At 34.8% G+C, this 26,269-nt stretch overlaps 1 protein-coding gene across 4 annotated transcripts in view; it reads left to right on the forward strand.

Moving 5' to 3' along the window:
* The window catches only part of LOC123531423 (polyprenol reductase-like), a 32,593-nt gene extending 10,871 nt beyond the window's left edge, over nt 1–21,722 (forward strand). The window contains exons 1-7 of one of the 4 annotated variants that reach the window (XM_045312364.2): nt 4,206–4,357; nt 9,967–10,159; nt 13,050–13,195; nt 15,282–15,479; nt 17,009–17,131; nt 17,409–17,510; nt 18,038–21,722. In XM_045312364.2, the coding sequence (XP_045168299.1) occupies nt 9,996–10,159; nt 13,050–13,195; nt 15,282–15,479; nt 17,009–17,131; nt 17,409–17,510; nt 18,038–18,195 (891 nt within the window). In that variant the 5' untranslated portion in view covers nt 4,206–4,357; nt 9,967–9,995 and the 3' untranslated portion in view covers nt 18,196–21,722. Of the gene's footprint in view, nt 1–4,205; nt 4,358–9,966; nt 10,160–13,049; nt 13,196–15,281; nt 15,480–17,008; nt 17,132–17,408; nt 17,511–18,037 lie in introns of those variants that run through there. The other 3 variants (XM_045312365.2, XM_045312363.2, XM_053518698.1) reach the window with 3 other exon arrangements.
* The last annotated feature ends 4,547 nt before the right edge of the window (nt 21,723–26,269 follow it).

Here is a 26,269-nt window from a genome sequence, read left to right on the forward strand (position 1 = left end):
CCATAATGAGACGATGTGACATGCACAAGACCCATACCCCTAGCTTCAAGGTCAAGGTCACACTTAGAAGTCAAAGGTAACATATAATAACAGGGTCTGTTTCGTGTCCAGTTCATAACTCTGCCATTCATCAAGGGATTTTGAAATAACTTTGCTTAAATGTTGACCATAATGAGACGATGTGTCATGCGCAAGACTCAGAACCCTAGCTTCAAGGTCAAGGTCACACTTAGAAGTCAAAGGTTAACAGGGCCTGTTTCATGTCCAGTTCATAACTCTGCCATTCATCAAGGGATTTTGAAATTACTTGATGCAAATCTTCCCCATAATGAGACTATGTGTCATGCACAAGATCCAGACCCCTAGCTCTAAGGTCAAGGTCACACTTACAGGCCAAAGGTCAGATACAAGAATGACTTTGTCGGGTGCATTTCTTCTTCATGCTTGGAGGGAGTTGATGTAACTTTTTTTTTGATGCACAATTGTTCACAATCATGAGACAAGAGTGTCTCGCGCAAGAACCAGGTCCAGAAGTCTGTCATGCTATAATTTCTTTTAAAATGAAATGCCATATGGACTCGCCTTTTACTTTAAAATATCTTTTATCCATTTTGCTTTTGATCTGACATAAAATAAACCATGCAACAGAATCTGATTCAGATCACAAGTTATACACACAAGTTTCAAATGGGTACGGCTGTCTGCAATATTTTGCCCACTATTGTTGTTGCGACCTGATTAGGATACTCTTCATTTTGAAGACAAACAGGCTGTATAGGAACGTTATCTATTGATATTTTCTGTGAATTTAAACCTATTTAAGGTATGTTTTCCGTGAACTTTGTTCAAAATTATTATATTTATAATTCAGTAAAATTCTTAAATATACATAATTTGTTGATCTTGATTTTCAAAAATAACCATGTGCTATTAACTTTGAATGGCATCACCAGTTTCAAACGAGAGTCGATGTGCAGATGTTGCGGTTTGACGCTGGTTAGATAACCAAATGGGATTTACACCATAACTTAACGGACGCGACTATCAGAAAATAGAATAGTGTCAGTTAAGTTATGGAAGCCAAAACTAACCTTTACCCTGCTAAATTGCTAAAATGGACTGGTCCATCATTCATTTTTGGCAGTACATCTTACTGTGCAAAGGGGTGTTAACTGTAAAATTACTGACTGACTAGTGAACAGTGCAGACCATGATCACTTGCCTCGAGAAGGCTAAAGGTTAATAAGAAGTTTAGTCCGACCTTCAGAAAAAAGAGAGCCTTAATTTCTTCGCATAAACAGTTGTATTGATGTTAATCAAACTTGGTTATAAACATCCTTGCATGGACCTTTCTCAATTTCTTTACTGTTGTTCTGCTTGACTGAACTAAAGAGCTGCTAGAGCTAAAAGTTTAAGCTACTTCTGTACATACTTGGATTATATTTTTTTCGACAATGTAGAATTTGATAATCTTGACTTTTTCAAAATTTCAGAATATACATAGAAAATTCAGCAATAAAAACATAGGGCTGTTTGCTTGATTTTTTGCTAGTCTAAGACTGTTTTGAAAAAATTGAACCTCACATAGATTTTTAGCTCGACTATTCAAAGAATAGTCTAGCTATTCTACTCACCCCTGGCGTCGGCGTCGGCGTCACACCTTGGTTAAGTTTTTGCATGCAAGTACATACAGCCATCAATTAAAGGCATATAGCTTTGAAATTTATTTTTTCTTTTTCTAGGTCAATTACCAACCTCTCTGGGTCAAGTCCCATAACTCTAACATGTATTTTGAGCAAATAATGCCCCCTTTTGGACTTTTTTGGAAAATTTTGGTTAAAGTTTTACATGCAAGTTACTATCTCCAAAACTAATACAGATATTGATTTGAAACTTCACATGTGTCTTCGGGGTTATAAAACTAGTTGATAGCAGCAAGTCCCATAACTCTAACTTTCATTTTGGCCAAATTATGCCCCCTTTTGGACTTAGAAAATTCTGGTTAAAGTTTTGCGTGCAAGTACATACAGCTATTTCTAAAAGGCATATAGATTTGAAACTTATTTTTTCTTTTTCTAGATCAATTACCAACCTCACTGGGTCAAGACCCATAACTCTGACATGTATTTTGAGCAAATTATGCCCCCTTTTAGACTTAAAAAATTTTGGTTAAAGTTTTACATGCAAGTTACTATCTCCAAAACTAATGCAGATATTGATTTGAAACTTCACATGTGTCTTCGGGGTTATAAATCTAGTTGATAGCAGCAAGTCCTATAACTCTGACCTTCATTTTGGCCAAATTATGCCCCCTTTTGGACTTAGAAAATTCTGGTTGAAGTTTTGCGTGCAAGTACATACAGCTATTTCTAAAAGGCATATAGATTTGAAACTTATTTTTTCTTTTTCTAGATCAATTACCAACCTCACTGGGTTAAGTTCCATAACTCTGACATGTTTTTTGAGCAAATTATGCCCCTTTTTAGACTTAGAAAATTTTGGTTAAAGTTTTACATGCAAGTTTCTATCTCCAAAACTAATGCAGATATTGAATTGAAACTTCACATGTGCCTTCGGGGTTATAAAACTAGTTGATAGCAGCAAGTCCCATAACTGATATGCATTTTGGTCAAATTATTTCCCCTTTTGAACTTAAAACTCTTTTCATATTTAACCTTTTTGGGTAATATTTTCCTGCTTCTGGGACAATATTTCAAATAGTCGAGCTTGGCTGTCTTAAGGACAGCTCTTGTTATAATGGAAGTCTATAGGAAAATCACAGTTTTGGTAACATTTTCGCGAATAGAAAATATTCTACAATGTAGATTTTCATGAAACTTCTCACAGTCGTAAATAAACATATGATCAGTAATATTGTGAAATGAAATGTCTTTGTTCGTGTGCTTGTTTTTTAATTATTTGACCATGATTAAAGAGATTGGCATATGTCAAGCTGATTTTGACAGAATATTTGGACTTATTTAACATGTTAGCGGTTTTAATATCATGTTTTATTGGTAAAAAGATAGTAACGTTGCGGTTTTAATAAATTAACACATGGGTTGCCATTAATTCATAAATTATTTTCATTTCTGTATGCCGTGTCCAGGCTTTATTCCACTTTATCTGAACAGGTGACATTATGTCTTCCAGTTTATCAAATGTGCAGAACTACCTTAAACAGCTCTGCAAATGGATGTTGCCAAACTTTGTAAGTATCCTTGAATGGACCTAAGAATTTAGCTTGGTCGGCTGCTGATATATCTATCATAGTTAATGGTGAAAGTTTCACATACTAATTTAAATTGTTGCCTTTTATTTGGGAGTGGGGGTGTCTTTTTGCTGTCCAAAGGCTATTTGCTAAATTATTTATCATTAACCATTATCCTAAATTTCTATAATGGATTTGTCCATCTTTTAATTTGGACAGTACCATTAGCTGTTAAATCGGGTGCTTACCAAAAAGACTGAATGGCAGAAAGTGCAGATCATGATCAGACTGCATGGATGTGCAGGCTAATCATGATCTACACTGGTCGCAAAGGCAGAATCAATCGTGTCCAACATGATATGGGTTAATCTGGGTTTTATCTTCGTTATCTTATGAACATTACATTACATCAGTTTATATAAAAATTGATTCTCTGTAAGTGCTAAACTAAGACCTTTTCAGAATGCATGAAAACTAATCCCTGTTGTATATGATATCAAATGACATTTTACAATTAAGAAATATATTTATACACGATTGACGGTTATATGACAGGTGTAATAATTACACGAGGGCACAGCCCGATGAGATTATTTTGTATGGCGTATAACCGTGAAAAAAATTGTGGCTGGTGAAGTATTTCTGATTTTTCTATATTAACAAAAGCATTGTTTAAAAGGGTATTAAACTTGTATCAAACAAAAGGTCAGTTTAGAAAAATGCCAGTTGGGCATTGATATGACTGAATGATTGTTGAAAAAGACATTAAACCCAAACACACACACACAGAGGATACAGTGGTTTTACTTGTGGATAAACCCGGTACTCACTCATTAATAAATATAACATTGATTGTTTTTAGCCTGAAGGATTAGATAAAAAAACAAGATAGTGGCATGCAGTCATGTAGAGAATCAATAGGAAACAGAGTATTCTGTCATAGTCTTTAAACCATGTTAATATTTCAAGGTTGATCAAACCTCCGTAATCATTTAATACTTCACTTCTCTTTCTCAAGATATATGATACTACACCACTATATATACAGTGTGGACTTAACAAGGTGTATATTTTATTATCCGTATATTTTACATTTTACGGTGGAGTTATTACTGTATTTTTTCTGATTTTGCTACAAGAAAACAGGTAATTCAACATTTTTGTTTAAATTTTAAGTATCATCTTCTACCTTTCTTACCTGTATGCAACTATAATAATATTTACTTGTTACCAGCAAGAAACTATGAAAAGATGGACAGTTTTAGAAATCTAGATTGCTAGAGTTTTGGCTAGGACACTACAGGGGAGAATATTGAGCATACAACTACTTATGATTTACAAGGTACAGATGGAGGGCAACTGTCCATTATTTGGGCAACTGGGCTTAAAAATATCTAATTTGTGTTATGAATATACTGGTAAGTTGTTCTCTGTTTTAAATATTGTATGGTCTGTAGTATTTTAAGCTGAGGCTTTGTCTGCTCAGATGATTTACATCTTTTGCTATGTGTTCTTGCAAGCTATTGAGCTATTTTGTAGCATTTTGAGTTTCAATGAGTGCCCAGATTTAAGGTTTATCTACAAGATTCAGGTATCTTAATTTCCTGGTTTGAAAATCCATGGTGTGTCATATGTGTGTAACATGCTGTAGCTTAAACTACAACTTAAATGATTGCTGATTTGTAAAGTATGAATTACAGCTGAACTTCCTTCGCTAGAATTCAGTGGGACCGGCAAATTTTCTTTGAGTTATCGGTAGTTTGAGGCATTGAACAGTATACAGAGATATTGTCTTGACTGGACAATGAGTTCGAGGGAAGGGTAGTGTTTGAAATATCCAAGTTTGAGTGAATGAAGTTAGACTGTACATTGGTTTTGTGTTTACTGTAGATTAGGTAATATACACGGTGGTTTTGTGTTTACTGTAGATTAGGTAATATACGCGGTGGTTTTGTGTTTACTGTAGATTAGGTAATATACACGGTGGTTTTGTGTTTACTGTAGATTAGGTAATATACACGGTGGTTTTGTGTTTGCTGTAGATTAGGTAATATGGTTTTGTGTTTACTGTAGATTAGGTAATATGGTTTTGTGTTTACTGTAGATTAGGTAATATACACGGTGGTTTTGTGTTTACTGTAGATTAGGTAATATACACGGTGGTTTTGTGTTTACTGTAGATTAGGTAATATACACGGTGGTTTTTTGTTTACTGTAGATTAGTTAATATACACGGTGGTTTTGTGTTTACTGTAGATTAGGTAATATACACGGTGGTTTTGTGTTTACTGTAGATTAGGTAATATACACGGTGGTTTTATTTTTGCAAATACACTGGGACCCCGTTATAACGCTGTCATCAGGGTCCAAAGTTCAAGACCCGCGGATCTAGCGGGGTTAAATTTATAACGCGGGTTGATTGTATCAGCGGTAAATGCAATACCCCACCCACCGGTAATGTATTTTGGACGCTGTTTATGTTAATTAGAAATAAGAATCGTATAAACGGGACATTTATTTACCTTAAATGCTACTGAAAAATACATTAAAAGAATTATAACGCTGTGTCATCTTCTCATTTTGTCGTGATTCTAAAAGAAAGTTAGAATTGTTTATCCCGGAAGTAAACATGTATAACGCTGTGTGAGGAGTGCGCGGTCATGAGAATTACATACGCAATGCAATTGCACTTGGGGTTTATGTAACTAAAAAAGATTAAACCACAGACAGTCTTAAAAAAATTAATTTTGAATACATGAAGAAAATCGATAAATAAGATAGAAAATTGTTAAATCGCCGTCGTATATATACGATATTAAAAAGGGAGAACATTCTCAATATGGCTTTCAGAGCGTCGAATCTTCGCAAATTCCGATGAACTGAGAATGATGAACGGCTGCATTTATTACAAAACTGGGCATGTTGTTCGATTTTTTATTCACTCAAGTGTTCATGTCATCCGCTTAATTGGTGCAAACTTAATCGGTTTGATAGTTGACTGACCAATTTTACACGCTTGTTATGCAAACAATCTATTTTTGACACGGTACTGATTGCCTAATTGTCACATGTTTTCATGTATTCAAACTTTAACAAAGGCGATACGCAAACAAGTAAGCCAGCAAACAATTATTGATTTTTGACACAGTTGTCATGGCAAAGGTGATAAGTACAAAGTTCAGGTACATGTAGTTTTAACGCTGGTTATGATCAAATTAAATAACATCCGCGGACTCGGAATTTTCTGGGGTAAAAAAATTTATTTTTTTTAACCCAAGAAAATTCCGCAGCCAAGAACCTACAGCGTTATAACGAATACCGCGGTATATCGAGTAGCGTTATAACGGGTTTCGAGTGTATTCACAAACGTAGTGAAAGGTGAATTCAAAACACTGTCAGTATTAGGAATCATTAACTCTAGAAGAGATGTGGTTAAGGTGTTGGTCGCACAACCCCTGAGGTCATGGGTTTATGCCTTCTCATATGACATCATTGTTTTTCTCCAGGAAGACGACTTGAGAGTGGTTCAAATAAGCTTGAAGCTTTCATCACTATCAAGCTAAAATGACTTGATATAAACTATAGAAGAGTAAATTACCAGGAAACACAAATTCTTAACTATTAAATAAGTAATCCTTTGTCTGTGAAAATGCAAAATGAAAACTATAAGGCATTTACTCTGTCTTCAGTAAGACCATGACCACATAGAAACCAGGTTGCATGTTATGGGAGAAAGTAAAGCTGAACAGAAACATCTTCCAAATCATTAAAGCACAAAATGATGCTGTGATGCCTAAGTGGAAATAAGTGGCAATAATGTTCTTAAGTTTTGAAGCATATATCAAATATTTGATGATAAACCACATGCTGTTTGCTTGGCAACAAGCTTCTACACAAGAAATGTTATGAAGTCAGAACATTCATTTGCATAAATTTGCATAAAATTATGCAATTTATGTGATACGGCTTGCATAAATTGACTGGTTTTGTTTTCTTATGTGCAAAACGATACAGTTAGAAAGTTGTAATAATTTCTAACCTTGATGGTATATTTTTACATCCTGATGTCAAATTTCCAACCTTGATGTTTATGTGTCACTATTCAGATGTCAAATTTCTAACCTTGATTGTATTTATATGTCCAGATGTCATATTTCTGACATTGATGGTATAATGTTTACATCCAGATGTCAAATTTCTAACCTTGATTGTATTTATATGTCCAGATGTCATATTTCTGACATTGATGGTATAATGTTTACATCCAGATGTCAAATTTTTAACCTTGATGGTATATGTTAACATCAGAATGTCAAATTTCTAACTTTGATAGTATAATTATGTTATTATTATTATTATAATTACTAATTATTATTATTATTATTAGATATTCAGATATTCAGATATCAAAATTCTAATCTTTCAGTTAATATGTATGTTAATATTCAGATGTCAAAATTAAGATGCATTGTTCTATTTCAATGCATTTTGTTTTCCTTCAGTTCACTTATCACCAATTTATATTCATTTATTCAGTACATGTGGAATATTTCAAGCATTTCATTTATCATGTAATACTAGTAGTATGCCTACTTCCTTTTTGATTTATCTGTTTGTATCATAAATAGGTTATCTATGAAGTATGTCCTTGGAATATTTTAACTGTCAATAATTGTACTGTATTACTGAATATGTATGTTACATTCTCACAATATTTAAAGGCTCATAATGCCTTTGTTTAGAAGGTGACTTCCACATTTCTTGTTATGAACACAAGATATCTTAATTTCTTGTTAAATCTTATTTTTGATAATTGTTTTCTCATATACTTGTGAAAGGGTTGTCTTTTATATCAACATAGTAGGGAGTATTGCTGAATCCATTGTTTTTGATTACCTCCCTTTGTGACTCAAATGTGTGATTACTTCCCTCAAATGTGTGATTACTTCCCTTTGTGACTCAAATGTGCAAGTTCATGTGTAATATTGAAAATTGTACTTTCTTTTCTAACTGAGCAATTATGCATATTCTCTATTTGGATAGCTGTTCAAGCTGTTCAAGCTGTTCTAGCTGTTTTTGACATAAAATTAAAAATATTATGGAACTTTAAATTATCTAAAAAATTCTTTTATATTCATTTTCTCCTACAAATTTAAGACAAAGTTAAAATGTTTTCCCAGTCTGTAATTGGATCAAGCAGGTTAATTCTCTGGAAAAGGAAGATTCTTACAAAGATTTTTTTCATGCTCAAAGTGGGATAATATGGTAACTATTTAGTAGAGATTAGAGGCCTAAAATTTTCAATGATAGAATTACATTGAATTATAAGTCTAGAATTAATTCCAAGTTTGAAATAAACCATAAATGATTCACAATGTGAAGTTATGGATAGTTTTTGTTAAATCATTAAAAGAAGTTTAATTTTAATTTAAGTTGTTGATCACAAAGAAGGGAAACTTTTGCCTTGAAGCTAGTACTTATAAGTAGAGATCTGATTAGTTTACTTCCTTGCAATTACACAATTGGTGGAAAATGAAAACTGGTTTAAGACCAATATATACTTTATTTGCAAAACAAATCATTAAGGATTTTATTCATTATGGTTTGATTTACCCCTCAAGACATGGTTCCTATGATTCTGTCAACTTACATGGTAAAAAATTAACTTTTAACAAGCCAATAATAAAACGAAGTACCAGTAGGTAAATAATAGTGCAGATAATACAGTTTTGCTTGTATCAAAATGTCACAATAGATCCACTTTTGTAATACAGAACACCTGGTAGGATTAGTAAAGGTGCAATTATATTGATCTCTATTTCCTATACCTAAACTATTCCTGTGAACATGTTCAGAAGGTCTTTGAAGAATTTTGTTAGTTAATGTGTAGTAATACTGGATTTATAAGACTGTAAACACAAGTTTGTAAGGATGTGAACACAGGCCTGATAGAATGTGAACTCTGCTGTGTTTGTAAGGCTGTGAACACTACCATGTATGTGTTACTGAACTCTTGTTTGTTAGGCAGAGAAGACTGCTAGGCTAGTAACTTAGTAAGACTGATTGGTCAGAATGTGAACACTAGTTTGTAAGACTGTGAATAATGCAAGGTTTGTAAGACTGTGAACACTGCAAGGTTTATAAGGCTGTGAACACTGCAAGGTTTGTGTTACTGAACTCTGGTTTCTTAGGCAGAGAAAACTACTAGGTTAATAAGACTAATTTGTTAGAATGTGAACACTAGTTTGTATTTGTAAGACTGTGAACACTGCAGGGTTTGAAAGACTGAAAACTGTTTTTAGACAGTGACCACAGGTTTTATATGAAAGTGAAGTTTAGGTTGTAAGACAATGAACATGGGCTTGTAAGTCTGTGAACATTGATTTTCAGGGTTTGAAGACAGTTAACATGTGTTTGAAGAACTGTTAAACAGTTTGTTAGACTGTGAATATGTGTAGGCAAGACTTTGAAAACAGTTTGTTAGTAGGGATATGGGTATGTAAGGACATGCACCAGGGTTTTATAAAGACTAGGAACACTGTCTGTGTTGTATATCTGTTAACATGGATTTGTTAAGACTGTGAATATGTTTTGTAAGACTGTGAACATGTTTTGTGTGAACATGTTCTGATAAACACAGTCACACTTGTTGAAATTTTCATTTAGTTCATTATGCTCTGGTTATATAAAAGTGTATTGTAAGTTCATTGTTTTATCTTAAAACATGTGTGTAATGTATCATTTCTGTTTTGCAGACAGTGAGAACCAGTGAAGATCTAGCACCATGTTTGACTTGCCTGCTCATCTAGGGACCATGTCGGGCCTGAGCCTGTTATGGACGTCCCTGTCGGGAGCATATGTGTTGAAGGGAGTGTACCAAGCAGTTGCAGGCTCAAGCACCAGCCGGGACTTTGATGGAGAGAAAGGAGTGTTGAGATTTAACAAGAGGTACTAAATCAAGGGGACTAGTGATCTAGATTTTATATGTATTTAGCCATATGTGTTATACATCATTGTCTTTAGCAGATATTTTGATACTGCAAAAGCAGAAATTTTTGCAAGGGTTTAATTTTAACCCTACCTCTCGTGGAAATTAATCCCCATGTAAATATTCACCATGGTATAATTCAAATTCAGGTAGGATACTATCTTTACAATTTCGCGAATATTAAACCTTAAAAAATATATGCTTTCACAGTATCTTGGTCATAAATGCTTTAAATGGTTAATGTTGCAGTTGTTAGCTGTTTGGTATTGGCTGTTTGTGTTGTTCGATTCAACATTACAATGACACAAAAGGTAAGGCTGGATACTGGGGAAGAAAATAGCACACATGTTGTTGGCTCGACCACAAATAAGTTAATACATCCAATCCAGGTTGAGACTGTTATCGACTACTATATGAAATAAGAAAATTTTAATATGGTAGCATAAGTTTTCGTAGTTTCAGCTAAAACACTAATACCATGTGTTACATGAAGTTTCAGATTAAAGAATCATCGGGATTACATTTCATGGATTGAATTTAACCAGGAAATCTACTAAAAGTATGGCTTGTGGGATTGATGTTTCCGTTAGAATCAATAAGATGTAATGAATACATTTTATGTGTAGCATGATTAAAAGTCCTGGAGACATATTCAGATCTCTGTTAGAAACTTTAACTTCTCAGTGTTCTTATTTGCCTTGAAAGTTATATGGTATTTATGTTTGAAATAAACTCTGCATTTCTATAATGTCATAAAATATTGTCTTAAAAGAGGTCAGCAAATGAAAATCTCTGTAGTATGTGCCCTTCTGTGAGACACATTTAGCATACTGGTACTGATGATAAACTCGGACAGATGATAAAGTCGACCACCTTCGAATTATTCAATTGCAATTGGTTATTTATATAATTGAACACCCATCTAATAGCAATCGCTTACAACACCAACTGGTGTAAACAAAAACAAAATTGGTAAATATTCTGTATGAATGAATGACTTGCATTTATCTGTTTCAAAAATATTTATCCAACATGCTCACTGTCAACACATGAAGGCCTGACATTGGGTCACTTTTCATTACTTGATCCGGAATGACTGTTGCAGCATTTTTGGGAAAGTTTCAATATAATACTATGGAGAAAATTTTGTAAAAGACAAAGTGGTCGAATTTATCGTCAGTCAACATTCGTACAGTCCCCATTTTACGTACCCCTTTCAGGGTCTCACTTCGTGTAAGTTTGCTTACTAAATATAAATTTAAATTATGTCAATTTTTCAGCAAATGTGAAGCTTTATATTGATACCAACCATTGATAACAATTCGCAGAAATAAAAAAGTTCCAGGTAAAAAACCTCATTTTCTGTCCGAGTTTATTATCAGTACCAGTATATAAAAAATGGTTGGGAATTCGAGAGGCTACTGGTAGCCACAAGATTTTGCTACTTTTGTTGCTTTCCAGAGCACAACATGTTCAAGGTGAGCTATTCTGCCTATTTACCATTTGTGGTTTGTTCTTCTGGTGGCATCAACATTTACAGTTATTTACAACAGTGAATGCGTCTTTTCCGCTATATTGGTGCCAAATAACAAGGAATATTATTATTTCTTGAGGTAGATTTCTAAACATCCAATTACAGGAATAAATCTTTATTAACCTCAGTCATGCAATATCGTCTTCATTTAATTTTAACAAGCAGTTTACTTAGATGTTGTCTGAAGTTTAAATTTGGCTTGCCAAATAACTGTGAACATTGATTGGCTGAAATAACTCTGAATAGTCTGATATGCATTTTGTTAGAATTATGGCCCTTTTTATACTTAGAAAATTTGAGTTTCTTGGTTAGAATTTTTGTTTAAGTCCACCTTTGAGAGATTTGAGTTTCTTGGTTAAAATTTTTGTTTAAGTCCATCTTTGAGAGATTTGAGTTTCTTGGTTAAAATTTTTGTTTAGGTTTGCTTTGAAACTTTGCACACGTGTTTATCATCATTAGGGGACTATGTAGGCCAAGACACATAACTCTGATATGCATTTTGTTAGAATTATGGCTCTTTTTGTACTTAGAAAATTTGAGTTTATTGGTTAAAATTTTTGTTTAGGTCACCTTTTCTCAAAAACTATAAGAGCTACAGCTTTGAAACTTTGCACACTTGTTTATCAACATTAGGGGGACAACGTAGGTCAAGAACCATAACTCTAACCTGCATTTTGTAAGAATTGTGGCCCTTTTTGTAATCTGAACTATAACTCTTTCTTACATTTGTCCAGCACTTGCAGACGAGTAATGGCACCCGTAGGCGTTGCTCTTGTTATATCATATCAGAGAACCAATCATGTAGGGACCCCCAACTAAAATTTATAAAATCCATCCTGATTTGTCTGGAAAAAACATGGTTGTCTAGGGGCCTTCTAGGCGGTCTAGTTTCTGTATACTGCATGACTCTATGGAAAACTTTAAATATCTTCTCTTAACCTGCAGGCCTTTTTTCAAAGTAATTTGGCAGAAAGTTTTCTTATTATATAGGTTTATGCTGTGAAACTCTGGTGAGTGATATAGGTCCATTCTTGTTTCATGTAAAAAACATGAAACAAGAGGGGGATAATGGACCTATAGCACTCACCACAGCATAAACCAACTAATTTTTCATTGAGACAAATGCCAATCTATTCTAAAGATTTTCCTGGATAAGTCTGTTTCAGGGTGGAGGGGGAGTGGAAGAGATATTTTTAGGCAGCAGATTTTCCATTGACACTATGACTGGAGCACATTTTCCATTACATGTCAGTATTGTCTTCTAAATTCTGATTCAAAATACAAATATAATCTTAACAGATAATTTTTTGTTTCAGGCCGATACGTCGATTGTTCCTTGGGCTTGGTATGAACGGTGCTATTTGTATTGCTGTTTACAACTCTTACTGGTTTGGTATCACAAACTTTGGATGGCTTCAGCGGTTTGTGGACAGAGTTTCCAATCCAGGTCTTGTTACTGCAGGTCAGCTCATGTTAAATTTAGTACCAGTATCTCATTTATTAGCTCATCTGATTTTTTGAAAAAAAATGATGAGTTATTGTCATCACTTGAGCGATTGTCGGCGTCGGCGTCTGCGTCAGCGTTGCCTGGTTAAGTTTTATGTTTAGGTCAGCTTTTCTCCTAAACTATCAAAGCTATTGCTTTGAAACTTGGAATACTTGTTCACCATCATAAGCTGACCCTGTATAGCAAGAAACATAACTCCATCTTGCTTTTTGCAAGATTTATGGCCCCTTTTGTACTTAGAAAATATCAGATTTCTTGGTTAAGTTTTATGTTTAGGTCAACTTTTCTCCTAAACTATCAAAGCTATTGCTTTGAAACTTGGAATACTTGTTCACCATCATAAGCAGACCATGTACATCAAGAAACATAACTCCATCTTGCTTTTTGCAAGATTTATTGCCCCTTTTGGACTTAGAAAATCAGTTTTCTTGGTTAAGTTTTTATGTTTAGGTCAGCTTTTATCCTAAACTATCAAAGCTATTGCTTTAAAACTTGCAACACTTGTTCACCATCATAAGTTGACCCTGTACAGCAAGAAACATTACTCCATCCTGCTTTTTGCAAGATTTATGGCCCCTTTTGGACTTAGAAAATATCAGATTTCTTGGTTAAGTTTTATGTTTAGGTCAACTTTTTCTCTTAAACTATCAAAGCTATTGCTTTGAAACTTGCAACACTTGTTGACCATCATAAGCTGACCCTGTACAGCAAGCAACATAACTCCATCCTGCTTTTTGCAATAATTATTGCCCCTTTTGGACTTAGAAAATCATTTTCTTGGTTGAGTATTATGTTTAAGTCAGCTTTTCTCATAAACTATCAAAGCTATTGCTTTAAAACTTGCAACACTTTTTCACCATCATAAGTGGACACTGAACATCAAGAAACATAACTCTATCCTGCTTTTTGCAAGAATGATGACCCTTTTTAGACTTAGAAAATCATGGGTAGGACAATATTTCTATTACACAAAAAAAAATCAGATGAGCGTCAGCACCCGCAAGGCGGTGCTCTCGTGACTCATTTTTTTGCATGCACTGAATAATTGTCTGTAATTGTTGCTCAAAATTAAAATCAAAGTGGATTTAGCTGATTGGATTTTAGGGTATAATTTATATTTGTGAAATGTGAGTTATCAAGAGTCTTTCTAGAACTAGTCATGTTCAAATAATACATTATATTTTATTACAGGACTCATGTAAATTGCCAGTCCATCGCATCTCCAAAGTTCAACATACATTTGCTGGGCTGAAGTTAATAACTGAGGGGACAAAATACTTCTTAAATTTAGCCCACCGGCTTAGCTCAGTAGGTAGAGCGTTGGTCTACAGATCGCGAGGTCGCGAGTTTGATCCTCGGGCGGGGCGTATGTTCTCTGACTATTTGATAAACGACATTTTGTCTGAAATCATTAGTCCTCCACCTCTGATTCATGTGGGGAAGTTGGCAGTTACTTATAATAATAATAATAATAATAATAATAAAGACTTTATTTAACGAGGCTACATATTCGCCAAAACAATCTTCCTTGCAGAGAACAGGTTTGTACTGGTACAGAATCCAGGAACACTGGTAAGGTTAACTGCCCGCCGTTACATGACTGAAATACTATTGAAAAATGGCATTAAACCCAAAACAAACAAACAAAACTTTTAAATTTATTTTTGATGTCACGTTTTAAAACTTGCTGGCTGATTGAAACTTCTGCTTTAGGTACAAAGCCTCACAGATTGTAGGTGTAAATGGAAATAACTTCAGCATGAGCTGTTCCATTTATTGAATCTTTTCTTGCATGCTGTATTTAGTAGATTATAGAAGAAATATAATAACAAATTTCATTTGAACACTATTTCTTATGGTATTGTATGGTTTAAACCTTTATTTATTACTTACAGCTCAAGAGTCATCCTGCAAGCCTGGGGTGTAATACATGTCATGATTTGCCAGTATCAGTGAAAACTGTGGAAACTTCAGTCCGGCTTGCTGGAATAAGTTTCTTTTTCATGTCCAAGACTTAAAATTTTTTTTTTTGCTTTTGTAGATGAGCTGTCAGTAGTTGTGGGAAGCAGTCTCCTGTTTACACACACAATGTTTAGATGGTATCAGAGCGTCTACATCAATGTATTTAGCACAACAACAACTCTCGGATTTCTTGACTGGTTGGCACCTCATGTTTACTCTCTGTGTGCTGGTCTCACTATCCTGTCAGAGGCTCCACCTTTGGATGGCACTGGAAGGGGTAGGTTTACCTGTATAATAATATATATTTTGTCAAAGAAGTATCTTAGAACTTCAACGTAGGCTTACTAACCATATTAAGATTAAACATGCTACTGTTTGTTGGAATGACCTGTGTATAAGACAGAATGATGTTATGTTAAATGCCTTATTAACAAAAACGTTTGGGAGATGAAAATTTTGCCAGGGATCGAACTCACGACCTGGTGATCCGTAGATCTGCTGCGCTCTTCCTATTGAGCTAAGTGGGCAGGCATTTTTTCCCTTTTTAGCTCACTGTCACAAAGTGACAAGGTGAGCTATTGTGACTGCTTGATGTCCGTCGTCAGTCGTGCGTCGTCCGTCGTCCGTCAACGTCTAAAAAAATCTTCTTCTTGAAAACCACTGGGCAGAATTACACCAAACTTCACAGGAATGATCCTTGGGTGGCCCCCTTTAAAAATTATTCAAAGAATTGAATTCCATGCAGAACTCTGGTTGCCATGGCAACCGAAAGGAAAAACTTTAAAAATCTTCTTCTCAAAAACCAGATGCCCTAGAGCTTAGATATTTGGTGTGAAGCATTGCCTAGTGGACCTCTACAAAATTTGTTCAAATCATGACCCCTGGGGTCAAAATTGACCCTGCCCCAGGGGTCACTTGATTTTACATAGGAAAATCTTCAAAAAATTTCTAAAAATAAACCAGAAGGCCTAGAGCTTAGATATTTGACATGTAGCATTGCCTAGTGGACCTTTACAAGATTTGTTTAAATCATGACCCCCGGGGTCAAAATTGACCCCGCCCCAGGGGTCACTTGATGTTACATAGGAAAATCTTCAAAAATTTTCTAAAAATAAACCAGAAGGCCTAGAGCTTAGATATTTGACATGTAGCATTGCCTAGTGGACCTTTACAAGATTTATTCAAATCATGACCCCCGGGGTCAAAATTGACCCCGCCCTAGGGGTCACTTGATTTTACATAGGAAAATCTTCAAAAATTTTCTAAAAATAAACCAGAAGGCCTAGAGCTTAGATATTTGACATGTAGCATTGCATAGTGGACCTCTACAAAATTTGTTCAAATCTTGACCCCCCATGGTCAAATTGACCCAGCCCCAGGGGTTACTTGATTGTACAAAGGGAAATCTTCATAAATTTGCTAAAAATAAACCAGAAGGCCTAGATCTTAGATATTTGATATGTAACATTGCCTAGTAGACTTCTACAAACTTTGTTCAAATCATGACCCCTGGGGTAAAATATACGCAGGGGTTACTTGATTGTACATCAGAAAATCTTCCAAAAAATTTCTAAAATTCATCAGTTTGACATTTGAAACATGTAGCTCATATTACCCAGGTGAGCGATCCAGGGTCATCTTGACACTCTTGTTAGTACGTTCATGCATATTAAAACCTGAAGTTGATAACTTGTACTCAGGTTAGTTATATAGTGCTGTCGTGGATGTCTTGTTTAAAAGTTGTATCCAATCAAGGAAACAGTGTACAAGTGAAAAGATCACATTACTTAATCAGTTCTTTTCCAGGTTGGTTTCACTGGTCAGATTTCAGCTGGCATCATTTGCTCGGTGTAGCTTTATTTGCTGTCATATCACACTATGATGGTAAATTACAGTACCAGCTGGCTAAATTCAGGAAAAATCGGGCAGGTATGGTTACCCAGAAATATTTCTGTAAATATTAGTGATTTCAGTTTCATAAGCAGGAGAGTCTGTGGTTTCAGCCAGAATGGCAGTTTCATGCAGATGTGAATATGCGAACTTCAAATTTTAACCCTTATCATGCTGGACATCCATCTATTTCATAGTTAAAAATAGTTTTAAATGTTTTGGAATTACAAAAATTTGGAAAACCCATGATTAAGAAACAGGTTTTTTCCGTCAGATTCTTTCAATTATTTATCATGTCTTTTTTATTTTTTGATAGGTCATGTTGTGAGCGAGGACCATAAACTGCCAAAAGGTGGAATGTTTGAATATGTCTCTTGTCCACAACTTCTCAATGAAATTCTCATCCATGGAGCCATAGGTAGGAGTTATTTTGATTCTCATTTACAGGGTACATTAACTTTTAGCTTGCTAGTGGCAAGTGATTCTTTATTTGTGACCAGTGCAGACCAAGATCAGCCTGCACAAATGTATGGTCTAGTAGACTCTACACTGTTCGCTATTCAGTCTGTAAATTTTAAGTGAACACCCCTTCCAATAATAAATGGTACTGCCCAAATTCAGTGATGGACCAGTCCATTTTAAAAACTTAGCAGGCTAAATGTTAAGCTGTAATAGGTATGATATCATTCCATGGGACTGTGACTTAGAAATAGAAGTGTTTTCTCATACATGGTATGACATAGAAATATAAGTGTTTTCTCAAACATGATGTAAACCATGGAGTGGAAGTATTAAACCATAGTTCCAATTAGTCCCCCAGCAGTGTTTTTGTCAGAGTGAATCACAGGATCCTAATTTTCAAATATATATGAAAAGATCCTGACACAAAATTCCTGGTAAATGTAAAAAGAAAACTTTTTCATATTTTTCAACCATCTGTTTCAGGAGTAGCTCTTGGATTTAAGCATCAGTCATGGTGGTTGTGTACCGGCTTTGTCACTATCAGTCACATCGTTCGAGCCCTAGGACGTCAGCAGTGGTACCGGAAAAAGTTTGAAAGTTTTCCAACAGGCAGAAAGGCCATTATTCCATTCTTGGTGTAAAAAATGACTGTGGCTGGTCAGTTGACATCATCGTCATGACAAAAATCATGTTGCCCCTCATACAGGCAATTATTTTGAAATAAATGTTTTCTTTTTTGTACAAATTGTAAATTCTTGCAGACAGACAAGAAGTGTGAGAGTACATATGCAGATTTTTGTGTTTTAGCAAAAACTTAAGAAATCTAATGCCACAAATTGTAGGAAGCATTTACTTTGAGCATACAGGACTACTGATAAGCACTACCTGAGGCAGCGAAAACAAATTAAAACCAAAGTTTTCCTCCAAAATGATGATACAGAAACTGTGTTAATTCAAGGCCTTATAAACATGAATAGAACTCTGTGTTTGGTAACAGAAAAATATGTACCCAGTTTTCTTCCCCAGTCCATTACAGAGAGCATGTTTGACAAAACAGTTCATGATAAAAATAGCTTTTTGCTGTTATTACTGTTAAACATATTTTACAGTACTTCATAGATTTATATTTGTTATTACAAAATATCAGTTGTAAGAGACTCATTTTTAGCTCATCTGATTTTTTGAAAAAAAATGGTGAGTTATTGTCATCACTTGAGCGGTTGTTGGCGTCGGCGTCGGCGTCGGCGTTGCCTGGTTAAGTTTTATGTTTAGGTCACCTTTTCTCCTAAACTATCAAAGCTATTGCTTTGAAACTTGGAATACTTGTTCACCATCATAAGCTGACCCTGTATAGCAAGAAACATAACTCCATCTTGCTTTTTGCAAGATTTATTGCCCCTTTTGTACTTAGAAAATATCAGATTTCTTGGTTAAGTTTTATGTTTAGGTCAACTTTTCTCCTAAACTATCAAAGCTATTGCTTTGAAACTTGGAATACTTGTTCACCATCATAAGCAGACCCTGTACATCAAGAAACATAACTCCATCTTGCTTTTTGCAAGATTTATTGCCCCTTTTGGACTTAGAAAATCAGTTTTCTTGGTTAAGTTTTATGTGTAGGTCAGCTTTTATCCTAAACTATCAAAGCTATTGCTTTAAAACTTGCAACACTTGTTCACCATCATAAGTTGACCCTGTACAGCAAGAAACATAACTCCATCCTGCTTTTTGCAAGATTTATGGCCCCTTTTGGACTTAGAAAATATCAGATTTCTTGGTTAAGTTTTATGTTTAGGTCAACTTTTTCTCTTAAACTATCAAAGCTATTGCTTTGAAACTTGCAACACTTGTTGACCATCATAAGCTGACCCTGTACAGCAAGCAACATAACTCCATCCTGCTTTTTGCAATAATTATTGCCCTTTTTGGACTTAGAAAATAATTTTCTTGGTTGAGTATTATGTTTAAGTCAACTTTTCTCATAAACTATCAAAGCTATTGCTTTAAAACTTGCAACAGTTTTTCACCATCATAAGTGGACACTGAACATCAAGAAACATAACTCTAACCTGCTTTTTGCAAGAATGATGGCCCTTTTTAGACTTAGAAAATCATGGGTAGGACAATATTTCTATTACTCAAAAAAAATCAGATGAGCGTCAGCACCCGCAAGGCGGTGCTCTTGTTTTATTCTCTTTAAGATAATTTTAACTATCTAAACCCAAAGGGTAAATCATTGTTAAATTTTTTGCATGTTTTTCACGATACAAAACCCGTAAATGCTTTGCTTACCATCTAAATATTTCTCTCGAATTTCTAATGAAAGTAGTCCTTCCCAACTGGTAAAAGTTACAAGCTGAAACCTTCCCATATGTTCGCGAGTTCAGAACGTTGCTAAATGGTATGCAAAATTCATATGACATTGAACACCCACTTACTATATATGTTACTTGTTGACACTGCAAGATTAAATAAGACTTCAATATATCTTTACTTTCTATCTTACTTAACTCAGTGGTGGCAGAGCTCTTTTCATAATAAATCACAATGTTTTGGCGATATGTTTTAGATTATCAGGAGATTTTTCTAAACTTCTAAATGCTAGTATGATTTAACACATATTTGTGCCTTTAACTCTTTTGTTACCAGTGGCATAGGTACTTGAAAAAGTAATTATTTTTTCTCTTAAACATTGGTATGTGGTAAAATTTGTATATGTTTGAATGTTTGTGATATGGTTGTGAATACAAATGTATTATTATTATAATGTTACATTTACCGAATTTTTGTGTTTTTATATGATGGTTATATTAGTCAGAGGTATATGATTCTGTTTATTATTGAAATGCATAATTTTTCCATATTTTGAAAGTATTTGCAATCAAATTGGAATATTTGAATGGCATTTAATATAGCTGAATTTTGGTTAAAAATATTGACTTGGGGATACATCTTTAAATTTGTAAATAAAGCAAGTATCATTGAAAAAAAAATGGCCTGGGCTTGGCTCCATTATCTGTACATAAGAAAACTTCTGTAGACTGGCTGTGTTATCTGTACTATTAGAAAACTGCAAAAGATCATTTACATTTATGTAAAAACTCATTGTTAGACTTTGTTAAGTTACAGCGGACCCTTAAATGTTAATATTTTTTCCAAATTCATGTGTAATAGTTTTACCTCGAGACATGACGGCATTTGAATGTTCGTTTTCATTGAAAAATTCATGAATACTGATATTTCCAATTTTACTTGTTCTAAAGACAGAATATATATCAATCATATACATGAAAAAATAATTTATTATGTTATGAAAAAGGTTAATATCTATGCAACAAGAAATATGTACTTGTTCTTCCCAGGATTAATTTTGTATTGATATGTCATGCAGTATTTCTACTACAGATCTGTTGCATATCTCTAGATACAAAGGTAAATGCCAGTAATTATACGAATACGGATTTTATTAAGCATAAAGCATATTTCAGTGTTTATAGCCAATTACGCTTGGCAGTGATGTCTAACATACATATCATTTTGTGCCTTCTTATATATTTATGTATTATACAGTTGTCAAGACTTAGATTTTTCAGTCTTTGTAATATACGTCATAGAGAGATATATGTTACATTGTCGATACCATTTAACCCTTACCCTGCTAAATTTCTAGAATGGACCAGTCCATCAGTCAATTTGGGCAGCATCACTTATTATTCAAAGGGGTGTTCACTGAAAATTTACTGACAGCATAGCGAACAGTGCAGACCGAGGCTAAAGGTTAAATTTGTATACTGTAAAAGTTATTTTTTGAAATTGTTTAGATTGATCAGATTTAATTTATTTGTTAAATGTGAAATTTGTACTGGTAACTTGAAAATTAAATCTGAAATGCGCAGAGATATTTTGTGAAAATACTGATAAGATCTTGTAAAGTTTTTTTTTTAACTTTTTTGATTCACAAGGGATGAAACTAGCTAATAATAGCCAAAATACAGATCTTACAAATAACAAGTGTTTTACAGTATTGTAGGAGTTAATTCCTGAGTTTTAATTCACATGATAAAGCCCATAATGTTACAAAATGATTCAGGCAATTGCCTTATTTGAATGTCAGATAATAAAAGTTTTACTTTGACCTGGAAATCTAATAAATAAATAATGTCAGAGATATTTTTGTCTGTTTTTGTTTTCCAGGACTAAACAAATAACCAAGTGAATAGAATGTGTCCAATGCTCGTAACTTTTTTTCCTGAAAATCCAAAGGTTATATCTTGTACCGACAGTTGAGACTGTGTGAATCAAAGCATTACTAGTGGTCAAAACTAATACATCTTGTGACATACTGTAACACCCGTTCTTCCGTTCAGTACAGCAAAACAATACCTGTTAAATACTGAATGATACCTCACTTTATCATCAAAGTGTTCAGTTTTTGTTTCCTTTTATAGGTGAGCTAACAGAAACTGGTCTTGTGTGGTTCATACAATTTGATTTTGCACAAATTTCAGGACTTTTTCTCTGAAGGACTAATTCTGAAATATTAATACAGATTTACAATCTCACTGCCAGGAATAAGGGCAGAAAACTCTTACCTGACACAGTATATAGCCTTATATCTCTGATTTATTTTTGTCGGTATTCTGAGCAGTGATAAATTTTTTGCTCTTAAAATTTCATTTTTCAGAAGTTTTATTAACAGATTAATGTGGATTATCATTAATTTAAACACCACATACTAGCTGGCTTTGGTGTTTATACTGCAGATGGAAGTGACATTGTAAAACGACGTAGTAAATTTAAATTTTCCCTTGGCTGCAAATCGTACATTTCAAGCATATTTTTCACTATTTTTGTGCGTGTGAATTTTCAGTTTTTGGTGCATTTGGCCCGTTTCCAACATCAAACCGTTTCTCACAGTTAGCATTTTGCTCTGTAATTGTTTTCCAGATCACTTCCCTTTTTATTGTATACACACAAAAATCACTCAAATTCAGCACTTTTGTATTTTTCAGACCTTTTCACAAACCGCTAAATCAGGAATAAATTAAAAGTACTTTCCAAATATTTTTTATGCACTTTTCAGATGCAAGAACAGGCATCAAATGAAAACCCTGTCATGGTGCTCCAAAGGTAATTCATATGCAGACAAATATATCTCGTTTGCATGGTAGCTGTAAAACTAAACTTATATTAAAAGCATTTTTAGCTCACCTGTCACATAGTGACAAGGTGAGCTTTTGTGATCACACTTCGTCCGTCGTCAGTCTGTCCATCCGTCCATCCGTGCGTGCGTCCGTCAACAATTTCTTGTCTGCACGATAGTGGTTTCATTTATGATTTTATTTTAACCAAACTTGCACACAACTTGTATCACCATAAGATCTTGGTTCCTTTACTTGAACTGGCCAGATCGCATTATGGGTTCCAGAGTTATGGCCCCTGAAAGGGCCAAAATTAGCTATTTTGACCTTGTCTGCACAATAGCAGCTTTATTTATGATTTGATTTTTACCAAACTGGCACGCAACTTGTATCACCATAAGATCTTGGTTTCTTTCTTGAACTGGCCAGATTCCATTATGGGTTCCAGAGTTATGGCCCCTGAAAGGGCCAGAATTAGCTATTTTGACATTGCCTGCACAATAGCAGCTTCATTTGATTTTATTTTAACCAAACTTGCACACAACTTGTATCACCATAAGATCTTGGTTCCTTTTTTGAACTGGCAAGATTCCATTATGGGTTCCAGAGTAATGGCCCCTGAAAGGGCCAGAATTAGCTATTTTGACCTTGTCTGCACTATAGCAGCTTCATTTATGATTTGAATTTAATCAGACTTGCACCAAACTTGTGTCACCATAAGATCTCGGTTCCTTTCTTGAACTGGCCAGATCCCGTAATGGGTTCCAGAGTTATGGCCCCTGAAAGGGCCAAAACTAGCTATTTTGACCTTGTCTGCACAATTGCAGCTTCATTTATGATTTGATTTTAACCAAACTTGCACACAACTTGTATCACCACAAGATCTTGCTTCCTTTCTTCAACTGGCCAGATTCCATCATGGGTTCCAGAGTTATGGCCCCTTAAAGGTCCAAAATTGGCTATTTTGGCTTTTGCAGCCATATAGAGACTTCATTTATGGTTTTATTTGATACAAACTTCCAAAATATCTTCAACAACAATAAATCTTGGATTCCATGACAAATCAGATCCAATCATAGGTTCCAGAGTTATTTTATATCTGATTACCTCCCCTGATTGGAATCAAAATGGATTTATATCATTAAGTACTTACAGGACTTTTTTGAAATTTCATTATTGTTATTAGTTTGACTGAGACAATCAGGGTAGATAACTATGGACTGATTTTATGTCAAATTACCTCCCTTTATTTCAAATTAAAATTGTTATATCTCCATAACTTATGAAGATACTGATCTGAAATTTCATTTATGTCAGCAGATTCTTTTGGCAGATCCTTCTTTTGTCCACTTACAGTATTTATTTTGTTTAATTACTTCCCTTTTACGTTACTATAAATAGCTTACTTTTAGTAACTTTTTTTATTATTGGCCGTAGGGATAACTCGAGACCAGTTTTCTGTGGTACAACATGGATGGTACCTCCAATTTTTAGGTGTATTTTAACATATCTATACCTTGTAAGATTTTTTTTTCTTTTTGGTTAAATTTCTTCCCTTTGTTGTTCCTGTCCTTTGGACTTAGATATTTTTTCTGAGGACCTTCTTGTCCTCAAGTGCCATGATAACAGGTGAGCGATATAGGGCCATCATGGCCCTCTTGTTTGTGTGTGACCACCTCAATGTACTGTATTCAATCCCTACAATTACCAGATAAATACAAAATGTACCTACATTACCCTGTCCCCCATTCTTTGAAGTCAGCAGTGTAACAATTAGTCAATCTCTGGGTCCTGAAATCAAAGGGACCAAGCAGAATTTTCGCTTAAGAAAGTCAGTGATTTGTCATCCCATAGCATAGGCTTGTAACACCTTCACTGCTGTCAGATAGCACCACCTATCTTCAACATACCAGCTGGATGGTTTCCTCAACACAAGAAAGGTGAGGGGCCAGTGATATGGTATGTTTTTTGTGAAGCATTGTTTTTATACAGTTTTTCAGCTACACAATGGCAGGCAGTAAACCTAATTAATCTATCTTGATACTGTACCAGCACTAACCTGTTCTCCCTAGGTAATTGCTGATTTAGGCACAGAGATAGGAGGTGGATTTTTGTTAAGTTTAATGTCACACTGACATAATTGTAAGTTATATGGTGACTGCAGCTTTTGATGATGGATAAAGACCTGTGTAGTTTTAGGTCAGCTTTTCTCCTAAACAATAAAAGCTATTGCTTTAAAACTTGCAACACTTGTTCACCATTTTTCTCATGAACAGTCAAAGCTATTGCTTTAAAACTTGGAGCAATTATTTGCCATTTAAAGCTGGCTCTGCACAGCAAGTACAATAACTCTACATTGCTTTTTGCATGAATTATGACCCTTTTGGGCTTGGAAAATTATATTTCTTGCTTAAGTTGTGTGTTTAGGTCAAATTTTCTCCTTAACGGTCAAAGTTATCCTTTTAAAACTTGGAGCAGTTGCTTTTTGCAAGAATTATGGCCCCTTTTGGAATTAGAAAGTCATGGGTAGGACAATATTTCTAATGTACAGAGACAAAGAAAAAGAAAAAGAAAAAAAGATGAGTGACTGACCCGAAATGCGGTGTTCAAATTATGTCCTTCGGGTGGAAAGGGGCCCTGTCCTGGGGATCCCAAGTTTAACATAGACTTATATAGATAAAAAAAATAAGATCTTCTTGTCTGAAAGTTCAAGGCCTAAGCCTTGATATTTGGTATGTAGCATTGCCTGGTGGATCTCGAACAAGTTTGTTCAAATTATGTCCCTGGGGTGAAAAGAGGCCCCGCCCTGGGGGTCACTTGTTATATTTGAATTATATAGGAAAAATACTTAAAAAAACTAGAAGATGCTTTTGCAAAAAAGCGCATGTCTTCCCCATTGCAAAGTGGTATAGGCAAGAAGTCAATAGGAGTCAGGAGCGAAAGTCAAAGAGATACTGATGGTTGGCTGCAATAGGGATCATCTACTTGGCATGTCCAGTCATCCCGCTTTCAACAAGTTTTTACAAGTTTCAACATTCTAGGTCAAGTGGTTCTCAAGTTATTTTCCGGAAATGATTTCACATGACCAGGCCCCTGTGACCTTGACCTTTAATAGACTGACCCAAAAATCAATAGGGGTCATCTACTCTGCATGTTCAATTATCCTATGAAGTTTCAACATTCTGGATCAAGAGGTTCTCAAGTTATTGATCGGAAATGGTTATCAATGTTCAGGCCCCTGTGACCTTGACCTTTAACGGAGTGACCCCAAAATCGATAGGGGTCATCTACTCTGCATGAGCAATCATCCTATGAAGTTTCAACATTCTGGATTGAGTGGTTCTCAAGTTACTGACCGGAAATTGTTTTCCATGTTCAGGCCCCTGTGACCTTGACCTTTAATAGAGTGACCCCAAAATTAATTGGGGTCATTTACTCTGTATGTCCAATTATCCTATAATGTTTTAACATTCTGGGTCAAGAGGTTCTCAAGTTATTGATCAGAAACGGTTTTCCATGTTAAGGCCCCTGTGACCTTGACCTTTAACAGAGTGACCCCAAAATCGATAGGGGT

This window comes from Mercenaria mercenaria, chromosome 11 (assembly GCF_021730395.1).
Source record: "Mercenaria mercenaria strain notata chromosome 11, MADL_Memer_1, whole genome shotgun sequence".
Taxonomy (NCBI): domain Eukaryota; kingdom Metazoa; phylum Mollusca; class Bivalvia; order Venerida; family Veneridae; genus Mercenaria; species Mercenaria mercenaria.